This window comes from Anabrus simplex, chromosome 2 (genome assembly GCF_040414725.1).
Source record: "Anabrus simplex isolate iqAnaSimp1 chromosome 2, ASM4041472v1, whole genome shotgun sequence".
Taxonomy (NCBI): Eukaryota; Metazoa; Arthropoda; class Insecta; order Orthoptera; family Tettigoniidae; genus Anabrus; species Anabrus simplex.
Window position 1 is genome coordinate 168,513,451 of NC_090266.1, and position 20,705 is coordinate 168,534,155.

At 39.0% G+C, this 20,705-nt stretch overlaps 1 protein-coding gene across 3 annotated transcripts in view; it reads left to right on the forward strand.

Annotated features, from left to right (window-relative positions):
* LOC136863964 (cyclin-dependent kinase 17) overlaps positions 1–20,705 on the forward strand; it is a 322,506-nt gene that overhangs the window by 76,074 nt on the left and 225,727 nt on the right. For all 3 annotated transcript variants that reach the window (XM_067140423.2, XM_067140424.2, XM_067140425.2), the window contains exon 2: positions 1,687–1,805. In XM_067140423.2, coding sequence (XP_066996524.1) covers positions 1,687–1,805 — 119 coding nt within the window. The remainder of the gene's footprint in view (positions 1–1,686; positions 1,806–20,705) is intronic.

Consider the following 20,705-nt stretch of genomic DNA (forward strand, 5'->3'; position numbering starts at 1 on the left):
ATGTGTCAAGTTACTTAATATTTATTCATGTTTGAGTCATTAGGTGTTCCAAATTAAAATGTAAATACTGCAAAACTCTTATTTATTTAAATGATAAATCTTCATTATAGTCGGCATAATTGCATCAGATACATCAGAGTTTCAATGTTTAGCTTGATTATCACATAGTGTCGTTTGCAAGCGTTGTCTGTATTAGCGTAGAATCGCATGCGAGCACTCGATTCTGCCTGACGTCACAAACCTGTATGGCACGCCACAGCAACTGAGTGGTAAGCCCTGATCTTACACGATTGTGAACGAGCTGTAGAACACTAGTCGTTCAAAATACTCTGTTATGTCTTGTCATGATAATAACACTAAAATAGTTCAGTTCTGCCATTAATATTATTGGTAATGCCCCAAGGGGATTAAATTGAAATTTTATCATATTAATTTTTATTACATAGTATTCCCCGCCTGTCTACTGACTCCTGCCACCTTGCTGACAAAAAATTCTGGGGAGAACACTGACTTATATCTGGGTGGCATGGTTAAAATTTGCATCTGTTTGTTTACGAGCACTATACCCTCCCTGCTAAGCACATTGAAAGGAATTTGAAAATGTCAGCTGTAGGGAGGACTGAAACCTCTGATGGTTCAGCCTCTAGAACTATGCCTCAATGTTCTCTCAATGCTAGCAGCGGATTTGCTATCATTCACATTCATGTGACTTGTCCAGATTTGAAAACATGTACAGCCTAACTTAAATGGGGTTTAATTTTAATGAGAGGAATTGTGTATGTTCAAAGATTCCCAAAGTAGGATTTTCACAGCTGGGCTCAGACAGCAGAGCTCTGGTTGGCAGGCTTGATGCTATCTCACTCTAGTCGTTTTTAAAGGTGGTTAAACATGCTAGCCTTGTGTTAGTAGATTTACCAACATGCAGAAGAACTTCTATAGCATAGGCACCTTGGCACTTCCAAAAACTTTAAAGTAGTTACCAGGATGTAGAACCATTTACCAGCATACTATGATTATGGGACATCCAGATTTTTAGTTTTGTAAAACACGTGAAAGATGATTACTTGCTATACATAATAGGGATAATTTGTTTTGCCTCTGCCTGCTTATCACCATCTCATTTTGGAGACAAGAGGTGTAGAGAGCAGTGCTTTTTTAATACTTACATTTCTGTAATGATATAACCTCTGGCTTGGTGAGGAAAGCAACGGGGAAACTATCTCGCTCCTCATTTCCCTAGTATGCCTCTTCGGCGAAGCTTAGGCTATCTATGACAGCTGTTGGTGAAACTGTGGAGGATCAAATAAGCATTTGGGCTGCATACCCAACACATGACACTTTCATTTTTATCTTGTTGAAAACTTTGATATCGAATGAATTGGCCGGGTGGTTCTGGTCGTACAGCTTTGAGCTTTTATTCGGAAGGTAGTGAGTTTGAACCTCAGTGTCGGCAGCCCTGAACATGGTTTTCCATGTTTTCCTCATTTTCACACCCGGCAAATGCTGGGGCTGTACATTAATTAAAGCCATGGCTGCTTTCTTCCCACTCCTAGCCCTTTCCTATACCATCGTTGCCATAAGACCTATCTCCGTCGGTGCAACGCAAACCAAAATCTTAAAAAAATACAATTTAAAAAGTTGATATTTAATAATTAAGCTTATTTGATTCTCTCTATTTATGTGCAGGAGTTGTGCATGAAAATCCTCGCTTCGGATCAGATGGTGAATCGGAAGAGGCTTCAGGGACTTCAGATGAGGTGACATCACCTGTTAAACTCCGCCCGAAGAATAGAAGACTGAGTGAGGTGAGTTCATAGACTTTTACTATAATAATAATAATAATTAGTGTTATAATAACATATGCCTACTATTTCAGCCGATGATGAAGATATTGAACAAAAATATTCAAAGAGATGGAAGATTTAATAAAATATGCAAACGTAACTGTGATAGGATACGGGTATGCTGTGGTATGCCTAGGAAGAGAAGATAATGTAGTTGGAGAATATTGACTGGAACAAAGGAATGAAGAAGGAAGCTGACTGGTAGAAATAATAATAATAATAATAATAATAATAATATTATTAATACATTTCCCTCAACCAGCTCCCGTCGGGTTGGGATGTTTATGGCACCTTTCCATCTTCCTCCATCCGACCACCATTATTCCTTTTTAACTGTGTTCGAATTCAAGTTTCTTCTGATTATTCTGTTCTTGATAGTTTTCAACCACCTCGATTAAGAACTTTTGCCCCCCCCCCCTTCTACCTAGATTTCAATCATCTGCTCTTTATATTTCACTCTTTCAGCTGTTCTACCACAAGCAGTCTCTTCACAGCTTACAAATGCCCTCTTGCTTTCCCTCATTCTGTCTCGGTTTCTATCATCTGCTTTTGCATCCTTCCCTCTTCCATCTTAACATGTGCAAACCTCTCCAGTCTGTTGAAAAGCTTTTCTACTCTGATTTCCTTCTTGACATCCTCAATTCTTACTCTGTTCTTTCTGGTCTTTCCTATTATAAGTTCTTAAAATTTTTGTTTCATTGCCTGGAGTATGGTATGAAAATTAGCCTCCCGAAGACTAAATTGATGTCGGTAGGTAAGAAATTCAACAGAATTGAATGTCAGATTGGTGATACAAAGCTAGAACAGGTCGATAATTTCAAGTATTTAGGTTGTGTGTTTTCCCAGGATGGTAATATAGTAAGTGAGATTGAATCAAGGTGTAGTAAAGCTAATGCAGTGAGCTCGCAGTTGCGATCAGCAGTATTCTGTAAGAAGGAAGTCAGCTCCCAGACGAAACTATCTTTACATCGGTCTGTTTTCAGACCAACTTTGCTTTATGGGAGCGAAAGCTGGGTGGACTCAGGATATCTTATTCATAAGTTAGAAGTAACAGACATGAAAGTAGCAAGAATGATTGCTGGTACAAACAGGTGGGAACAATGGCAGGAGGGAACTCGGAACGAGGAGATAAAGGCTAATTTAGGAATGAACTCGATGGATGAAGCTGTACGCATAAACCGGCTTCGGTGGTGGGGTCATGTGAGGCGAATGGAGGAGGATAGGTTACCTAGGAGAATAATGGACTCTGTTATGGAGGGTAAGAGAAGTAGAGGGAGACCAAGACGACGATGGTTAGACTCTGTTTCTAACGATTTAAAGATAAGAGGTATAGAACTAAATGAGGCCACAACACTAGTTGCAAATCGAGGATTGTGGCGACGTTTAGTAAATTCTCAGAGGCTTGCAGACTGAACGCTGAAAGGCATAACAGTCTATAATGATGATGTATGTATGTATGTATGTATGCCTGGATTTTATTCTTGTGTATTTTGGTCATTTTCCAGATCTCCACAGCATATGTCAATATTTCCAGTTGAATCCTTTCACTGATCTTCATATCCAGAGCCCTGCATCCTGCATCACTTTGCTTCTCAAGTGCTTGAAGCTCTCCACAGTTTCATGGTTTTGTCCCGTTATTTTTATAATTCCTTTCCCTTCCCTTTCTCCTGTAGTCAACACCGTCATCTTACTCTTTTCCATGCAGATTTTTATTCCGTAATTTTCAATATCACTCAACAGCCAAGTTGCCCTTGTACTTTCTCTCTCTTTGCTCCCCGTATTTTACCTCCAAAATTTCGTCCATAAGCATTATGAATAACAGTGGTGACAGCACACTTCCTTGTCGTAGTGCAGTTTCATTCCAAAACTGCCCTGTTCTCCCCACACATGTCTGGACACTGCTGCAACAGTTTTTGTACCATGCTTGCACATTTTCTATAATTAGTTCACCAAATCTTTCCAATGCATTCATTTCCATACCATTGCATTCGGTACGCTATCGTAGTCTTTTCTAAATCAAGTAATGTCATCAACATATCTCTTTCATATTCCTAATGTTTTTCCATTCACGGCCTGATATTGAAGATGGGGTCCGTGTTGATCTTCCATTTCAAAAGCCATATTGCCCTTGTTGTAATTGTCTTTCCACCTTTATTCTCATTCTCTTTTCATGTACCCTTTCAAATATTTTTGCTACCTGATATGAAAGTGTGATTCCTTGATAATTATCACACATCTTCCTGCCCTCCTTAAATATGTTCATATTGCCCTTGTTGTAATTGTCTTTCCACCTTTATTCTCATTCTCTTTTCATGTACCCTTTCAAATATTTTTGCTACCTGATATGAAAGTGTGATTCCTTGATAATTATCACACATCTTCCTGCCCTCCTTAAATATGTTTATAATTACTCCTTTACTCCAGTTATTTGGCACAGAGTTTTCCTTCCAAATAGATCTAAGTAGCCTGTACAGACATTGCAGACCAGCACATCCAGCTGCCTTTATTATTTCCAAACATAATTCATCTAGTCCTGGTGCTTTTCCCACCTCCATTTTTTGCATTGTGATTTCACTCTCTGATTTTGTCTCTTCACACTCTGTCTCCATCGTCTCATTCAAGGAGCTAATGAAAGTAATCCTTCCATCTTTTCCTTATCTCCTTTGGTTGTGTTATTCTCTCTCCTTCCTTCCTTCCTTTTCACCTTTGTGTAGAATCTATCTTTGGCTATTCTGCCACAAGCAGTCTCTGGACAGCTTGCAAATGTCTTCTTGAACATGTCCCATTCTACTTCCACACTCTCCACCTCAATTCTTTGTATGTGTTGTTTTAATGCATTTTCAACTTTTTCTTTTTACTGAACTGTACAATGATGACAATTTAGTCCTAGGTTCAAAAACCACATGTATAAATGGACAAGACCTGGAGACACTAAAGGATATCAAATTGGCTTCATTATGCTTACTATTCATAAATTCAGAAACCAGGCATTTGATTGCAAGACCTTCCCAGGAGCAGATGTGGACTTCGAGCACAACTTGGTGGTCATGAGATCCTGTCTGGAGTAGAAGAAAATGAAGAAAGGAATGAATGCAGATTGGATATAGATAATTTGAATGAAAACAAAATGGTGAAGGTTTCAAGGAACATGTTGTCCAAGTATTAAATGAAAAGGGTAAAAAAGCACAATATATGAGGAGTGAACAGCCCTGAAGAATGTCGGTAGGTCTACTCAAGAAAAGTTAAGAAGAAATCAGTATCATATAGGAAGCAGTGGATAACTTATGAGTAGAGTTTGTGGTTTATAGCATTTAAAAATCAAAGATTTAAAGTTTTCATTTTCAAATTTAGCATTTTTTAGCGTCTGTAATTCTGAAATTCAGTGTTTTGTAGTAAATTGGCTAAGAATGGGCATAATTTGATTGCAAAGTTGGCACATCAATATATCTGTACAGCTTACATAAAAATGTTCCGATTTGTAACTCTCGGCAAGCTGTTTAATCGTCTCTTCGCTTCTACCCATGGCTACCAGACAGTAAATAGCTACCGTACTTTAAAACAGAACTAGTACTCAACACCTATGTCAAGAATATCTGACTATGATCAAGGGTCAGCACAAAATGAATGAACGCGTGTGCTGAAAGTGTATTAAGCTGTTTGATTGGTTATTCTTTGCACTTCTCTTTGGCCGTTGAAAGATATTCCACACATTGAGAGATTTAGGGCGCTGTAATGATTCTTTCCCCTGAAATAAATAACAACATATACCTTATTTTTAAGAAAATACATCATTTTAAAAAAGATAAATGTTTATTTCACATAAAACCGAATATTTTACATCTAATTCACATAAATAGTATAATTTCGGATTTTGAACCGATTTTGCATTTTATCGCTAATTCAAAATTGCTAAAATCCTCTTGTAGGGGTCATATAAGATGAACGTACATACACTGACAAAGTTTCAACATATTTCGCATTTATCGCAAATGCTAAAAACCACAAACTCTAATGATTACTAATTCTGAAAAATTATTTTTTTCTGGAAGTCCGTACAAAACAAGATTAATTTTGAATATTTGTGAAGTGAGAAAAATTTTCCAACTTGGAAAGGTGCAGCGAAATGTTACTCTCGTGTTTCGGTTCAATGATTTTGTGCGAATTTTCATTCTTATATCTTTGAATGACGAAGATTAAGCAATGCACCAACATGACTAATGGTCACCTTTAGGATTCCATAGAACTTGTCCTCACCCACTAGGTCTGCTTCCGACTTCCAACAACTTTTGAATGACCTGCAGACCTAGACGTCAGACTTGCATAGCATATTCATTGTATGCTGATTTTATTACACATTTTTTAAGTTCCGTTGTAAAGCTGTAATTGATTAGTTTTGTATGTGTGCGGTGAGTGTGTCTCTTTCTTTCTTTCTTCCTTTAGATTAAGGATTGATGAAGGAAGGGATGTGATTGATCATTGCCAGGTTTAACAATAGAAAGTAGTCGCAACCTGTTCAACATTGGACGTACCTGTTATATCTGTTCCTAAGAATGTAAGTGATGACAAGTGTGAAACCTACCATATTTTACCACATAATCGTGACCCTTGTGTAATCATCGAATCCTTTCTTTTCAATACAAAATTTGGATTTTAAAATTTAATTGCATAATCGTCGCATGTTAACATTTTGTTCATCAGGCTGCTTAAAACGTAAAATGAACTGCATTATAAATTGCATATGAATGCACAATTTAAATATGTATATGGTTTATGGGCAGTTTACCAACACAGTCACATTTGCAAGAGGTTGCATAACGTGTAATAAATAAATAAAATAAATAAATAAATAAATAAATAAATAATACTGGTATATGTACAATTCGCAGATTATCTGTAGTTTTACAGCATTGTCGCGAGACAGTGTATAATTTATTCACCAGTGATATGAGTTCTTATTTCAAATACATAAGGCTGTAAGATATCGCTTGTCGACAACGCCTCCTGGAAATACCGGCACCGCATAATTTGTTTTCTAGTATGGCTTTTGAAGTCTTAACACCAGGCAGGCGTGTACTTGTATCAGAACGCGCAGGCAAACGGCAACTAAATGAGTTTGACAATCTAATTTACAAAAAAAGTTAATCTTTATTCTTATCAGTTGCAAACATCGAAATGAATGTGTTCCTTTTTCATTTGTCATGTAACCAGCCGCCTGTGGGCCACATTCTTGTGATCTGCTATAATATATAATCGAATGTTCCGTATTGGGAAATTTATGAGTAGGTACACCCCTGTTTGCAACCCTTGTATTTCACCTCAAGTGGGCCTCTCCATGTCCTGAGGGTATGTAGGTTTTCTGTGTTTCGTGTTTACTGGTCTACGTACTCTCGTGGAAATATCGACTGCTCTGGAATGTACAGATGCATGTGTTTTTTGAATGATGTGATTACTGTAGACTTGTGTCCGTGAGAGAAATGTTCGCCAAACTGTTGCGAATAAATTATGAATTTTGATTTGGATTCTTGTAGTTATTTTGATGTAAAAACGTGAGTATTATGTGCACCTTAAACTTGTGTCAAATAAAATTTAGTTATAAATTAATTTTTTGAAAGATACAAGTACTGGTATTAAAGTATTCTTTGCATAATTGTTGCATCCTCATATTTTTTTGAAAATTTTGGTATAAAAAGTTTGACAACTGTGCGGTGAACTACAGTACCTCTGGTAGTTTAGCATCTCGTGGTTGTAAAATTTTAACATGTATTGTGTACAAAAGAATTGAGAGACAAGTTGAAGCTGAGTTGGGAGAAGATCAGCATCATCATCATCATCATCTTCATCTTCATTTCCCGTTTCCAGCTTCCCAGGCCAGGTTGTGAATCAAGGACCTCCATTGCTGCCTGTCTCTCCACCACTCTTCCCTTTTTTTTTAAAGTACATCTGGTTTTTCTCCCCTCTTCTCTATGCACTCCCACACTGAATCTCTCCATCTCTTTCGGGGTCTTCCTCGTGGTCTCTTTCCTGTTAACTTTTCTAAAAAAGCTTTTTTTGGCACTTTCTTTTCTCCCATTCTCATCATATGCCCATACCACTTTAGCTTTGTTGTTTCTATCCTGTCTTGAAGTTTCAAGATTCTTGTCCTTTTTCTTATCTCTTCATTTCTAATTCTAGCTTTTCTGGTCTTGCTCTCGATACCTCTTAGGAATTTCATCTCCGCTGCCTGTATTCTACTCTCCTCTCGTTTTGTAGTAGTCCACGATCCAGCTGCATTTTGTATTCTTTTCCGAATTTCCTCGGTTATCTTCCCATCTTCTGTGATCGCACTTCCCAAGTACTTGAAACTTTTAACCACTTCCAGAATTTTACCATTCAGTTTTATCTTTCCTCTTCCTTCCTTCCTTCCTTCCTTCCTTCCTTCCTTCCTTCCTTCCTTCCTTCCTTCCTTCCTTCCTTCCTTCCTTCCTTCCCCTTATAATCACTATTGTTTTACTTTTCTCTGTGCTTACTTTCATTCCAAATTTGTCTATCTCTTGATTCCATACATCTACTTGTTTTTGCACTTCCATTTCATCCTCACCCCATATCACTATATCATCTGCAAACAACATGGCTTTTGTTGCCTGTCTTCCCAATCTCTGTTTAATGTTCTTGTGGATGTCATTCATGACTTTGATGAATAGTACACTTCTCTGTTTGAAACCAGTTCAACTTTAAACCGTTTTGTTTTTCCTATACTAATCTTCACACTACTAACACAATTTTTGTACATAGCTTTATCATTTCCACTTCCACTCTGTTAACTTGTTTTTTTCCTTAATGTGTCCCATACCAACTGTCTGGGCACCCTGTCATAAGCTTTCCCAATGTCAATAAATGTCATGACTATGTCTTTTCCAAACTCCCATCTTTTCTCCATATGTCTTAATGTAAAGATCAGGTCAAACGTTGATTGTCTTTCCTAAAACCATACTCCACGAACCTACTACGATGGCATAGCAGGGGGAGAGGTGATACTCCCACGTGGCGCGTCCCCAGGTGGCGGATAGAGGGGTCCTAACCGGCTTGCCGGTGAACTTGAGGGAAATAAAATACCTCTCGCGGACCAAACACACTACCCCCTGCGGGTGGGGGACGCACATGTAGAATACACCCGCGGTATCCGCTGCCTGTCGTAAGAGGCGACTAACAGGGGCCCAAGGGGCTCTCAACTTGGGAGTGTGGATCGACGCCCACGGGGCCCTTAGCTGAGTCCTGGCATTGCTTCCACTTACTTGTGCCGGGCTCCTCACTTTCGTCTATCCTGTCCGACCTCCCTTGGTCAACTCTTGTTCTTTTCCGACCCCGACGGTATTAGAGCATTCGAGGCCTAGGGAGTTTTTCATTTTCACGCCCTTCGTGGCCCTTGCCTTTCTTCGTCCGTTACTTTATTTTTCGAAGTAACGGATCCCTTCTTTTTTCTCCTTTTTTCTCTCTTTTTACCCCCTGTGGGTGGGGGACGCAGACGAATAATATACCCACGATATCCCCTGCCTGTCGTGCGAGGCGATTAAAAGGGGCGACCAAGGGAAGATTGAATTAGAACCATGAAACTACTTTTGATCCATACCAACTCGTGGGGAACACCATTGGTTACCTTTACTTGCGATTAGTACCACTATATTCGGTACACAATAGGTTTGTGATTAGTAGCAACAGAAGGGGTTCAGTGTGGTTTTCCAGTACCTGTGCGTCGTGCCCATGTGCGCAACACCGCAGGTCTGGGCGTAGCCTGTGAGTTGTACCGCTATATGAGCGGCACCGTTGTCAGCGTTGCTTGTGATTACTACCCACCATGTTGAGGAACAGCATGGGATAGTGCGAGTCCCTGTGGTTAGTACACTCGGTGAGGAGCCTTCTAGGTTTGCGTTGGCTATGAGCGGCGCCGTGGGTCGGCGTTGCCTGTGACTGGTCCCCACCATGTTGAGGAACACCACGGGATATGGCGCGTCCCTGTGGTTAGTACACTCGGTGAGGAGCCTTCTGGGTTTGCGTTGGCTTCGAGCGGCACCGTGGGTCAGCGTTGCCTGTGATTGGTCCCCACTATTTTGAGGAACACCACGGGATTGTGTGAGTCCCTGTGGTTAGTACACTCGGTGAGGAACTTTATCGGTTTGCGTTGGCTATGAGTGGCGCCATTGTGTTAGGAACACCATAGGTCTGCGTAACTTGTATGATGTACAATACTTGTGAGTAGTACCATCTTGTGTGGAACACCGTGAGTCTTCACTACTTTTGATTAGTACCCCAACATGACAAATACCATGGTTCTACTTTACTCGCGACATGTACCATTCTATGGGGCCTTAGACATGAATTTAACACCCCTGCAGGCATCAAGCATCATTGTGTTTTATCAATGGTCCATTGGTCAGTAATACTCTAATTCACTACCTTCTTTGTGAGTCTGATCCACTGTTTTCTTTTTTTTTTTGTTCGTTTTTGTTTCTGGTGGGTTCATGTCCATCCATTAATTCTTCGTGACATTTTTTCTTTTCTTTTGGTCAGTGGATGAATTTGAATTTTTTGTTCTTTCATTTCGTACCATTAGGGGCCGATGACCTCGATGTTAGGCCCCTTTAAACAACAAGCATCATCATCATCATCATCATCATCATCATCATCATCTAAAACCATGCTGTTCTTCTTCCATTTCTCCTTCTAGCTTCCTCCTCAGTCTTCCTTCCAATACTCTCTCAAATATCTTAGCTACATGGGCAATAAGGGTGATCCCTCTGTAGTTATTACATTCCTTTTTATCACCTTTTTAAAATATTGGGATAATTAAACACTTTCCCCACTCTTCTGGGATCTCTTTTTTCCTCCAAATTATTCTAAATCTATACAGTCATTGTAGCCCTATTGGTCCTGCTGCTTTTATCATTTCCTTAGTTACCTCATCAACTCCTGCTGCTTTACCGCTCTTCATCTTTTTTATGGGTTCCTCTAACATCGATATCTCCTTTTCTTGTTCTTCTTCTTTCCTCATTGTTTCTTCTTGCTCCTTCTCATCTACTACTTCGCTGTATTTATTATTTAGCAATTCTGAGAAGTATTCTTCTCATCTTTTTAGTATGTCATCTCTTTGCATCAATATCTGCCCTGTTTCAGTTTTTACAAATTTTGTATCTTCCCTATTTTGTAAACTGTTCTTCACCAAACGATACAAAACCTTTTTACTTCCCTTTATATCCTGTAAAGTTTCTGTCAAACATTCCTAGCTCTTCTGTTTCTCTTCTGGTATTATTTTCTTACATACCTTTGTGGTTTCTTTATATTTCTGCCAATTCTCTGTACTACTGCTGCCTGTCCACTTCCTCCAAGCCATTTGTTTCTCTTTAACTGCTTCCTTTAGCCTGCTGTTCCACCAAGGACTCTCCTTTTCCTTTTTTCCTCCCTGATGATCTTCTACAGGTGTTTATAGCTTCCAGAAATGAATAGGAACTTGTGAAGCAGTATTGACTCTGCATCTGATCTTAAAAGATCATTGCAAAAAGTTCAAGCCCTTTGTAGATCTAGGAAAGTCATTTGATAACATTGGTTGGACCATGTCGTGTGAAATTATGAAGGTGATTAGGATCAGATATCAAGAAAGAAAGGTTTGCTACACCTGTACCTGGGATCGCTGACTTAGATGTTAGGTCCTTTACAACTAGAACAACAACAATCAACATGTCTGTAGTGATAAGAATCGAAGAATCCAGAAAGAAGTGCGGCAGCATTGCAGTTTGTCCCTTCCAAGGTCCATATACGAAGGTCTGGTCACGCTCCCAAAATTCCTTGTGTCATTGGCCATTTTGGGACCAAAGCTCTCTACTTTCTGTCATCTGCATGTAAATGAATGCAATGAGATTCAAGTTATAATGGATTACTTTGTCGCTCCAAATTGTAAAAGTTACTCATCTAAAGGGGCTAGATTATTTAGATTCCCGAGCGTTAAGAATAGGAGGGCAAAATGGGTGCAGAATGTGGCAGCCAACAGAACATTCACAACTGTATGAGGTTAGAATAACTTTTACTAAACCAAACCAAACCAAACCCCATCGCACTACAGCCCTTGAAGGGCCTTGGCCTACCAAGCGACCGCTGCTCAGCCCGAAGGCCTGCAGATTACGAGGTGTCGTGTGGTCAGCACGACGAATCCTCTCGGCCGTTATTCTTGGCTTTCTAGACCGGGATAACTTTTACTAGGTGTGAAAAAAAACATAATAATCACCAAATTTATTACATTTTAAAAAACTTGTCTGTCAAACTATTTTAGTGACCATATCTTGATTACAATTTTTTTCGTGCAGCTTCATTTTGAGAAATGTCAATTCGAAGGGGAGAGAGCAGATGGAGGGAAGCTACTAAAATGGAATGCCATCCCTACACTCTTTGACATTCCTAATCCCCGGAAATCTTTCTCGTGTGTCAGGAAGGTCCCGAAGGAAAGAGAGCTGCCGTCAAAAGGAAATGGAGCTGGGGAAATAAATGACATCATTATGTATTGTAATTATTATTCAGAAAGTTGTAGGCACAATCATAAAGACACCGATTATGTCACTTTGTATTGGATTAATTTTGCAAGGTGATATGCCCATTAGTATGAAACAAACATACTGTACACAATTGCAGCTGTAATTAAAAATTATTTTCATTATATAAAATGTATCTGTATTGTAATAGTAAACTTGTGTCCTCATCCTGAGGTGCTGCAGCTCTTTTATCAGGCAAATCCTCAATGGAGGTGCACTTTATGTACCACTTCAACCACATACCAGCCCTCCTGCCATTCTTAAATTGCTGGCAGTACCGAGAATCGAACCCGGGCCCAGAAGACAAAAGCTAATAACATTAACTGTTACACTTAGAGAGGTGGGCTCACTATTATAATGTAGCGCAGTTTTCAAATATTGGCATGTTTTCCTGTTACTAGAAATGCAGCCTAAATTACTGGCTGTAATTAACCAGTTCAATCAATCAATCAATCAATCAATACTGATCTGCATTTAGGCGGTCAGCCAGGTGGCAGATTTCCTACCTGTTGTTTTCCTAGCGTTTCCTTGAATGATTTCAAAGAAATTGGAAATTTATTGAACATCTTTCTTGGTAAGTTATTCCAATCCCTAAATCTCCTTCCTATAAATGAATATTTACCCCAATTTGTCCTCTTGAATTACAGTCTTATCTTCATATTGTGATCTTTCCTACTTTTAAAGACACCACCCAAACGTGTTCGTCCAGTAATGTCATTCCTCGCCATCACTCCACTTACAACTCGGAACATACCACTTAAATCATATAATTTCACATAAATTTATTAAAAATAAATCCACCTATTCAATACAAGTTAACATTATTATAAATAGGACTTAATTTTTTTATAACTATCATTTGTGGTACATGTTTCGCCCTGTTTGCTGGGCATCATCAGCCAGTTAACTCACACCTCACAGTCATTAACCACCAGGCGAGTTGGCGGTGCGGTTAGGGGCGCACAGCTGTGAGTTTGCATCCGGGAGATAGTGGGTTCAAACCCCACTGTCGGAAGCCTTGAAGATGGTTTTCCGTTGTTTTCAATTTTCACAGGGCCGATGACCTTCGATGTTAGGCCCCTTAAAACAACAAGCATCAACCATTTTCACACCAGGCAAATGCTGGGGCTGTACCTTAATTAAGGCCACAGCCGCTTCCTTCCCATTCCTAGGCCTTTCCTATCCCATCGTCGCCATAAGACCTATCTGTGTCAGTGCAACGTAAAGCAAATAGCAAAAAAAGAAAGTCATTAACCAGGATCCTGATTATGTTCAAAATGCTACAAAGTTCCTATTTTATAAAGTATTATGGTTAAAAAGTCCATTTTTAATGTCCTTGTTTGACTATTAGATACTCCAGAAATGTAAAAATATGAACACTCCTAAAATCACAGCTGAAATTTGGTAAAAGAGAATCGTTAATGTGTTCTTTAAATTAAAAATTGTTGACAATTTGACAAAGTGTTGAAGTTTTTAACCAGAGTTTCCATTACTAATTATCATAAAGTACAATATATTCAAGTGATTGCTTATAAAGTTCAAACATAAATGGAGTTTTAATCAAAGGACAATCTTACTAAGCCGAAGACAAGATTGTCAACAAAGCTACTCTTTTGTAGGAAATCACCCAGAACAAATTGAGCTGCTTTCCTTTGAATCTTTTCCAGTTCTGGAATCAAGTAATCCTGGTGAGGGTCGCATACACTGGAACCATACTCTATTTGGGGTCTTACCAGAGACTTGTATGCCCTCTCCTTTACATCATTACTACAACCCCTAAACACCTTCAAAACCATGTGCAGAGATCTGTACCCTTTATTTACAGTCCCATTTATGTGATTACCCCAATGAAGATCTTTCCTTATATTAACACCTAGATACATCCAGTGATCCCCATAAGGAACTTTCACCCCATCAATGCAGTAAGTAAAACTGAGAGGACTTTTCCTATTTGTGAAACTCACAACCTGACTTTTTAACCCATTTTATCATGATACCATTGCCTGCTGTCCATCTCACAACATTATCGAGGTCATTTTTGCAGTTGCTCACAATCTTGTAACTTATTTATTACCCTATACAGGATAACATCAGCCACAAAAAAGCCTTATCTCTGATTCCACTTCTTTACTCATATCATCTATGTATATATATATATATATACCATAAAACATAAAGGTCCAATAATACTGTCTTGAGGAATTCCCCTTCATTATTACAGGGTCAGATAAAGCTTCGCCTACTCTAATTCTCTGAGACCTGTTTTCTAGAAATATAGCATCTCATTCAGTCACTCTTTTGTCTAGTCCAATTGCACTCATTTTTGTCAGTAGTCTCCCATGATCCACCCTATCAAATGCCTTAGACAGGTCAATCACAATACAGCCATGATTCTATTCCTTTCTAGGGGCCTATGACCTTCCATGTTAGGCCCCTTTAAACAACAAGCATCATCATCATCATCATCATCATCATCATCATCATCATCATCATCTATTCCTTTCTTTACAATACTTCTACAGTTGAGCACTAACATTTTAATGTCATCCCTACTTGATTTTCAATTCCCTGTTCCCTTATCACCACTCCCTAGGCCACTCCATATCCCTGAATGTACCTCCCTATAACCCTTCTAAAGAAATTTCTGAACTTATATGTACCATTGCGCTATGCGGTTTAAGTGAAGGCCATCTGAACACAGATCCCTATGTCCTACCCACCTATTAGGTTCTAGAAATCTCACTCCCAGTTTCCCACATTCCCACTCCATAGTCTCATTTAAATCCCCAATCACCTTCCAGTCAGTATCCCTCCTATACAATATTCACTGATAACAATCTCCGCTTTCTTAAACTTCACCCGTGCTGCATTTACCAGATCCCATACATCCCCAACTATGCTGGTATTTATACCTGCTTGTCTTACGTTGTTGGTACCAACATGAAACACTGCCACCTTCTCCTTTCCCTCCTCCTTCTCTTCTATTTTTCTCAACATCTGCCATAATCTAATTCCTGCATAACACTCTACCCTCGTTCCCTTTCCTCTACACACTTTCCCCACGTCTCCCCACCCACCTCATTTGATCCCCTCCCCTCATATCCGTATGAAGAGATCTGTAAACTTTATTTACAACCTTGTTAAAGTGATCACCCCATTGAAGATCTTCCCTTTTATTAATACCTAGGTACTTATAATGATCCCCATCAGGTTCTTTCAACCTATCAACACAGTAATTAAGACTGAGGGGACATTTCCTCTTGGTGAAACTCAGTGGTGTATACTTCGGGCTACCAAGGCTATCAGTGGAGCCCAAACATCAAATGAGACAATGGAAATCTTAAAGCACATTATAATGTAAGCATCTGACACTTTGTTCAATTTACAAAACTTGAAACTAATTTTTAAAAAACATCGCTCGTAATTCAGAGTGCAAGGCATCGGAGAACGACATTGCAGCCTTGGCCGTACGTCCCTCTCCCCTCGACTCACCTCAAGCGGCTTGCTGCTGTATATCAGATAGGTGAGGGGACCGAGGGCACAGGTATGCAAAGCTTCGAACCGTTAGATCGCCACTGCTAACCAGGGAGAGAGAGCAACCATGCGTTCCTTATCACATACTGTATTTGTACACTTCTTCACCTCATACTTCTGACTTAATTATATAGATAATAGAGTGCTAGTATTTCATTATTACTCCCGTCTACTTCTACATCCTTGTAGGAAGACACTGCAATGTTTGCTGTTATAGGAGTAGTACAATTATTTTTTTATATGTAGATCTGCTAAAATGAGATGTAATCTTTCCAGTTCAGTGTTCTCTTTTATTGTTTGGAATCGAACCCGTGATCATGTGTCGACACCACCACTAATCCACTGAGAAAGCTAATAAACCAGTGAAAACGTGTAGGATTACTTGTAACGCTGTAAAATTCCACATGTTCATTTGATGATGATAATAATAATAATAATAATAATAATAATAATAATAATAATAATAATAATAATAATAATAATAATGTGGTGCATACCCTCTGGAAAAGCTTGGTGGTGACCCAATGAAGATGTCATAAACACCCAGTTTAGAAGCGAGGGGAATTAAGAGTACGAAGAGGTTGATTCCGAGAATTGAACCAGGGCTATCGGACCAAAGGCAAACATTCTACCAATTTAGCCATAAATAAGGAATTTAATTTGTTAAACCCACGGCTACCATTCCCACTAATCAGGTGTTGAGTATTGGCAGTGGGAGAAGCCAGGACAGTAACTTTTGAAACAGCACCGACAGCACAGCAAGCTACTCCGGTGGCTCAAACACTTACGGCTTGATGTTCACTAAACCAACTATCGAAAAGGAGTAACCTAAGCTTAGTGGTAGCCCACATCTTGATCGCAGCATACACCTCTGGTGAAACATACGACTGACTTTTCACACTGTTATGGTAAGATGATACCATTATCTGCTGTCCATCTCAAAACTTTGTCAAGGTCTTTTTGCTGTCACTCACAATCCTTTAACTTATTTATTACTCTACACAGTAGAACATCATCCACAAACGGCTGAACTGTGATTCCAGTTCTTTACTCATATCACTTTTATGAATATAAGAAAACACAATGTTCCAGTAATATTGCCTTCCATACAGCCCTCCCCTCTTAATCGTTACAGGATCAGATATTCTTTCACGTACTCTAATTCTCTGAGTTCTGTTTCCTAGAAATTTAACTCTCATTCAATCACTCATTTTTATCCAGCCCAATAGCCCTCATTTTCATCAGTAGTCTTTGTCAACGTCTACCTCTCTGGTGTAGTGGTTAGTGTGATTAGTTACCACCCCCAGAAGCCCGGGTTTGATTTCCAGCTCTGCCACAAAATTTGAAAAAAGTAGTACGAGGACTGGAACAGGGTCCACTCAGCTTCGGGAGGTTAACTGAGTACAGGGGGTTCGATACCCACCTCAGCCATCCTCGAAGTGGTTTCCCACTTCTTCTCCAGGCAAATGCCGGGATGGAACCTAACTTAAGGCCACGGCCGCTTCCTTCCCTCTTCTTTGCCTATCCCTTCCAATGCTTCCATCATCCCACAAGGCCATTATTCAGAATAGCAGGTCCTTCTGCCCAGTTGTATCCCCCAACCCAAAGTCTCACATTCCAGGACACAGCCCTTGAGGCTGTAGAGGTGGAATCCCCCTGAGTCTGAGGGAAAAATCAACCCTGGAGGGTGAATGGATTAAGAAAGGTAGAAAGAAAGAAGTCTTTATGAACAAAAAGAATGAGGAAACATCATACAATATTAATGAATAAAATAAATTAGATTAATTAATAAGAGCACAGCACTTATTACAGCAGCATATCATCAGCATTTCTGACACCTATGTAGAAAGTTTAGTGACACCTGTTGTAAATCAACTCCATTCATGTGGTTGATGACTGTTATAGCTACACTGGCTGTCATTCCCATCATTGACAGGTAAATGTTTGTATAATTTCCCTCACCACTATTATGTGACTCGAGAAATGGAAAAATCCAAAGGAAATCAGCACTACCCGTTCTGAGTGATTTCCGACAAAAGACTAGTGTAACAAACGTGTTGCAAAGTTTGGGCTGGAAGACTTGGGAGTAAGGAGATGAGCTGCTCGACTAAGTGATATGTCTAAAATAACACTTTAGACCCCAGTTATGTTTTACTATTTTCTCAGTTTCTTTTTCTTCTTCTTCTACTTCCAGACAACCACTTCAAATATTACATTTCACACCTTTCATAGCAGTTACAACACCTGCAATTATTTAATGCAGTTCTTCCTTCGACTTTGAGGAGTCCTCCCTCTTCATTTAAGATGAATTGCTGTCTCCATCAGTATGTTTGTATTGTCTGCAAGAGTATTATGGATAATGGGTTAAGATAAATAGCCATTTTATAAGTACAGTTCTACATCAAGGACAGGTTTTTAAAGTGTATTTTTTCTTCATTTAACATGAAGAACAGAAAGTTGTTTTTTCTGTCCTCATGACTCTGATCATTAGTTCTAAGCACCATTTTGATTCTAGTGTACTCAGTGCATACTTGTCATGTTTTAGGAACCTTAGATGCTTTTGACAATTCTGTCTTGTCTATTTATTCATTTTAGTCTAAACTATTAACAAGCACCTGAAGATGTCTCTCATGAGATGAAACATGTACTACCAATTTTTTTATTATGCAATTTAATCACAAAGTGTGATTAGAATTGTGTTGAAAAGGTGGAAATCCTCATTGAAGTCTTTTATTTTAGAGTATCTCATTGCCAAAACAGGCAAATTATAAAGTTTTTAACTTGTAATAAGGGGTATGTTCTGAGCTGTCGAGAAGAGACAACGTGAAACGACATTTATCGACAAATAAGGCTGAGTGGTGTTTTTAAAAATAGGAAAGGTTACTATATATATATATAAAATAACATGTCCTGACTGACTGACTGACTGACTGACTGACTGACTGACTGACTGACTGGCTCATCATTCGCAAGCCAAAACTACTGGACATAAAGAAATGAAATTTTGAGGATATGTTTATATTAGCATGTAGGTGCTCACTAAGGGAGGATTTTGGGATATTCCGGCACTAAGGGGGTGAAAAGGGGGGTGAGTTTTTAAAATGAGAACCTCTATATCTCAAAAACTTAAAGCTTACAGACATAAAAATTGATATTTGGATTCTCCTTTAAAAAACAAAGAAACATACATTTTTTTTGTTTTCAGAAAATCCCATTAACAGGGGTGAAAAATGAGGAAAAAGTGGTTGAACACCTTTTATGAGGAGACTTATATCCCAAAAACTGAAGATGTTACAGACAAGAAAATTGGTATTTGGAATATCCTTTGAAAATAAGGAAACACATATTTTTGGGTTTTCACACAATCCAAAAAATAGGGGGTGAACAGGAGTGATAAACGGGGTGAATTTTTAAAAAGACTATATCTGCAAATTATCTCAGACACGTAACATATTACAGACTAGCTGATGTACACGTGCTTCGCTATGGGATTCTCAGAAAGACTGTCTTTGTGGATTTCCTAACTGAAATCAACATAGGTCATTACAAAAACGCCAGTCGGAATGTAGCGATTAAAAAAAAACGTCATCATATAAAATACTCGATCAAATGAAAAACTGCACATTTTCTCAATTTTAACAAACATACTACAGTGCTGATCTAACAGTTCAAAGTTCCAGAGCTGGCGTGAGTAGGCTGCAGACAGCCGTGAACACTCCTCTGCCATTATTCCATTAAATATGCACACTGCCCATTCCAGTCAGTACCTCAGAGTAGGGATTGAATAGCTCAAATGCTATGATGAGCCAGTGTGTTACGTACCAGTAGTATCAAAACATGTATAAACCAGAGGAATGGCAAGCTAAAGAACAAAGTGATCTAACTCCTCATCTACTTCCCGCCAATATTCAGGCAGGCTGTTACATTTGATACGACCGGGCGAGTTGGCCGTGTGGTTAGGGGCATGCAGCTGTGAGCTTGCATCCGGGAGCTAGAGGATTCGAACCCCGTTGTCGGCAGCCCTGAAGATGGCATTCCGTGGTTTCCAATTTTCACACCAGGAAAATGCTGGGGCTGTACCTTAATTAAGGCAATGGCCGCTTCCTTCCCACTCCAAGCCCTTTCCTATCCCATCGTCGCCATAAGATCTATCTGTGTCGGTGCAAAGTAAAGCAAATTCAAAAAAACCATGACATGCAGCAGTAATCCTATCTATCGGAGATGAGTGGCAACAGAAGAAACAAAACACATCACAACAAACAGTGGTGAATGTAATGTTATTGTTGATCAATTTTATGAGCTTTATATAGCCTATTGTAGGCCTTCACATTTAGTTTTCTTTTGACTCTGTGATATTAGGGCGTCTTATATTATTATTTATAGCGTAGACTGTAGTTGGTTCCTTATTCTCCGACTTTACATACCGGATTTTAATAAATTCTGTTTACCCATTTTCTCTTGACTGGGCGCTGATATGGACTGAGTAACAAAAATCCAGATTCATCAATATATCTTGTGATCATGGCCGGTACAGTAAAATGTATAAGACATAAATGATCGAAAATTTAACACTATACAACATTAGGTTTGTAGTATTTATCGATATGACCGCTAATAACATAAATATTTGAGAATTAAATTTTAGGCCTTCCCCTAAACTACCATCACACTCAGCGTGAATAAAATTATTTATGGGTTATATTGTAGCGACTTATTCCCTGACTTCGCATACCGATTTTCATCAGTATAGAAGCACAAATAATATAAATAATTG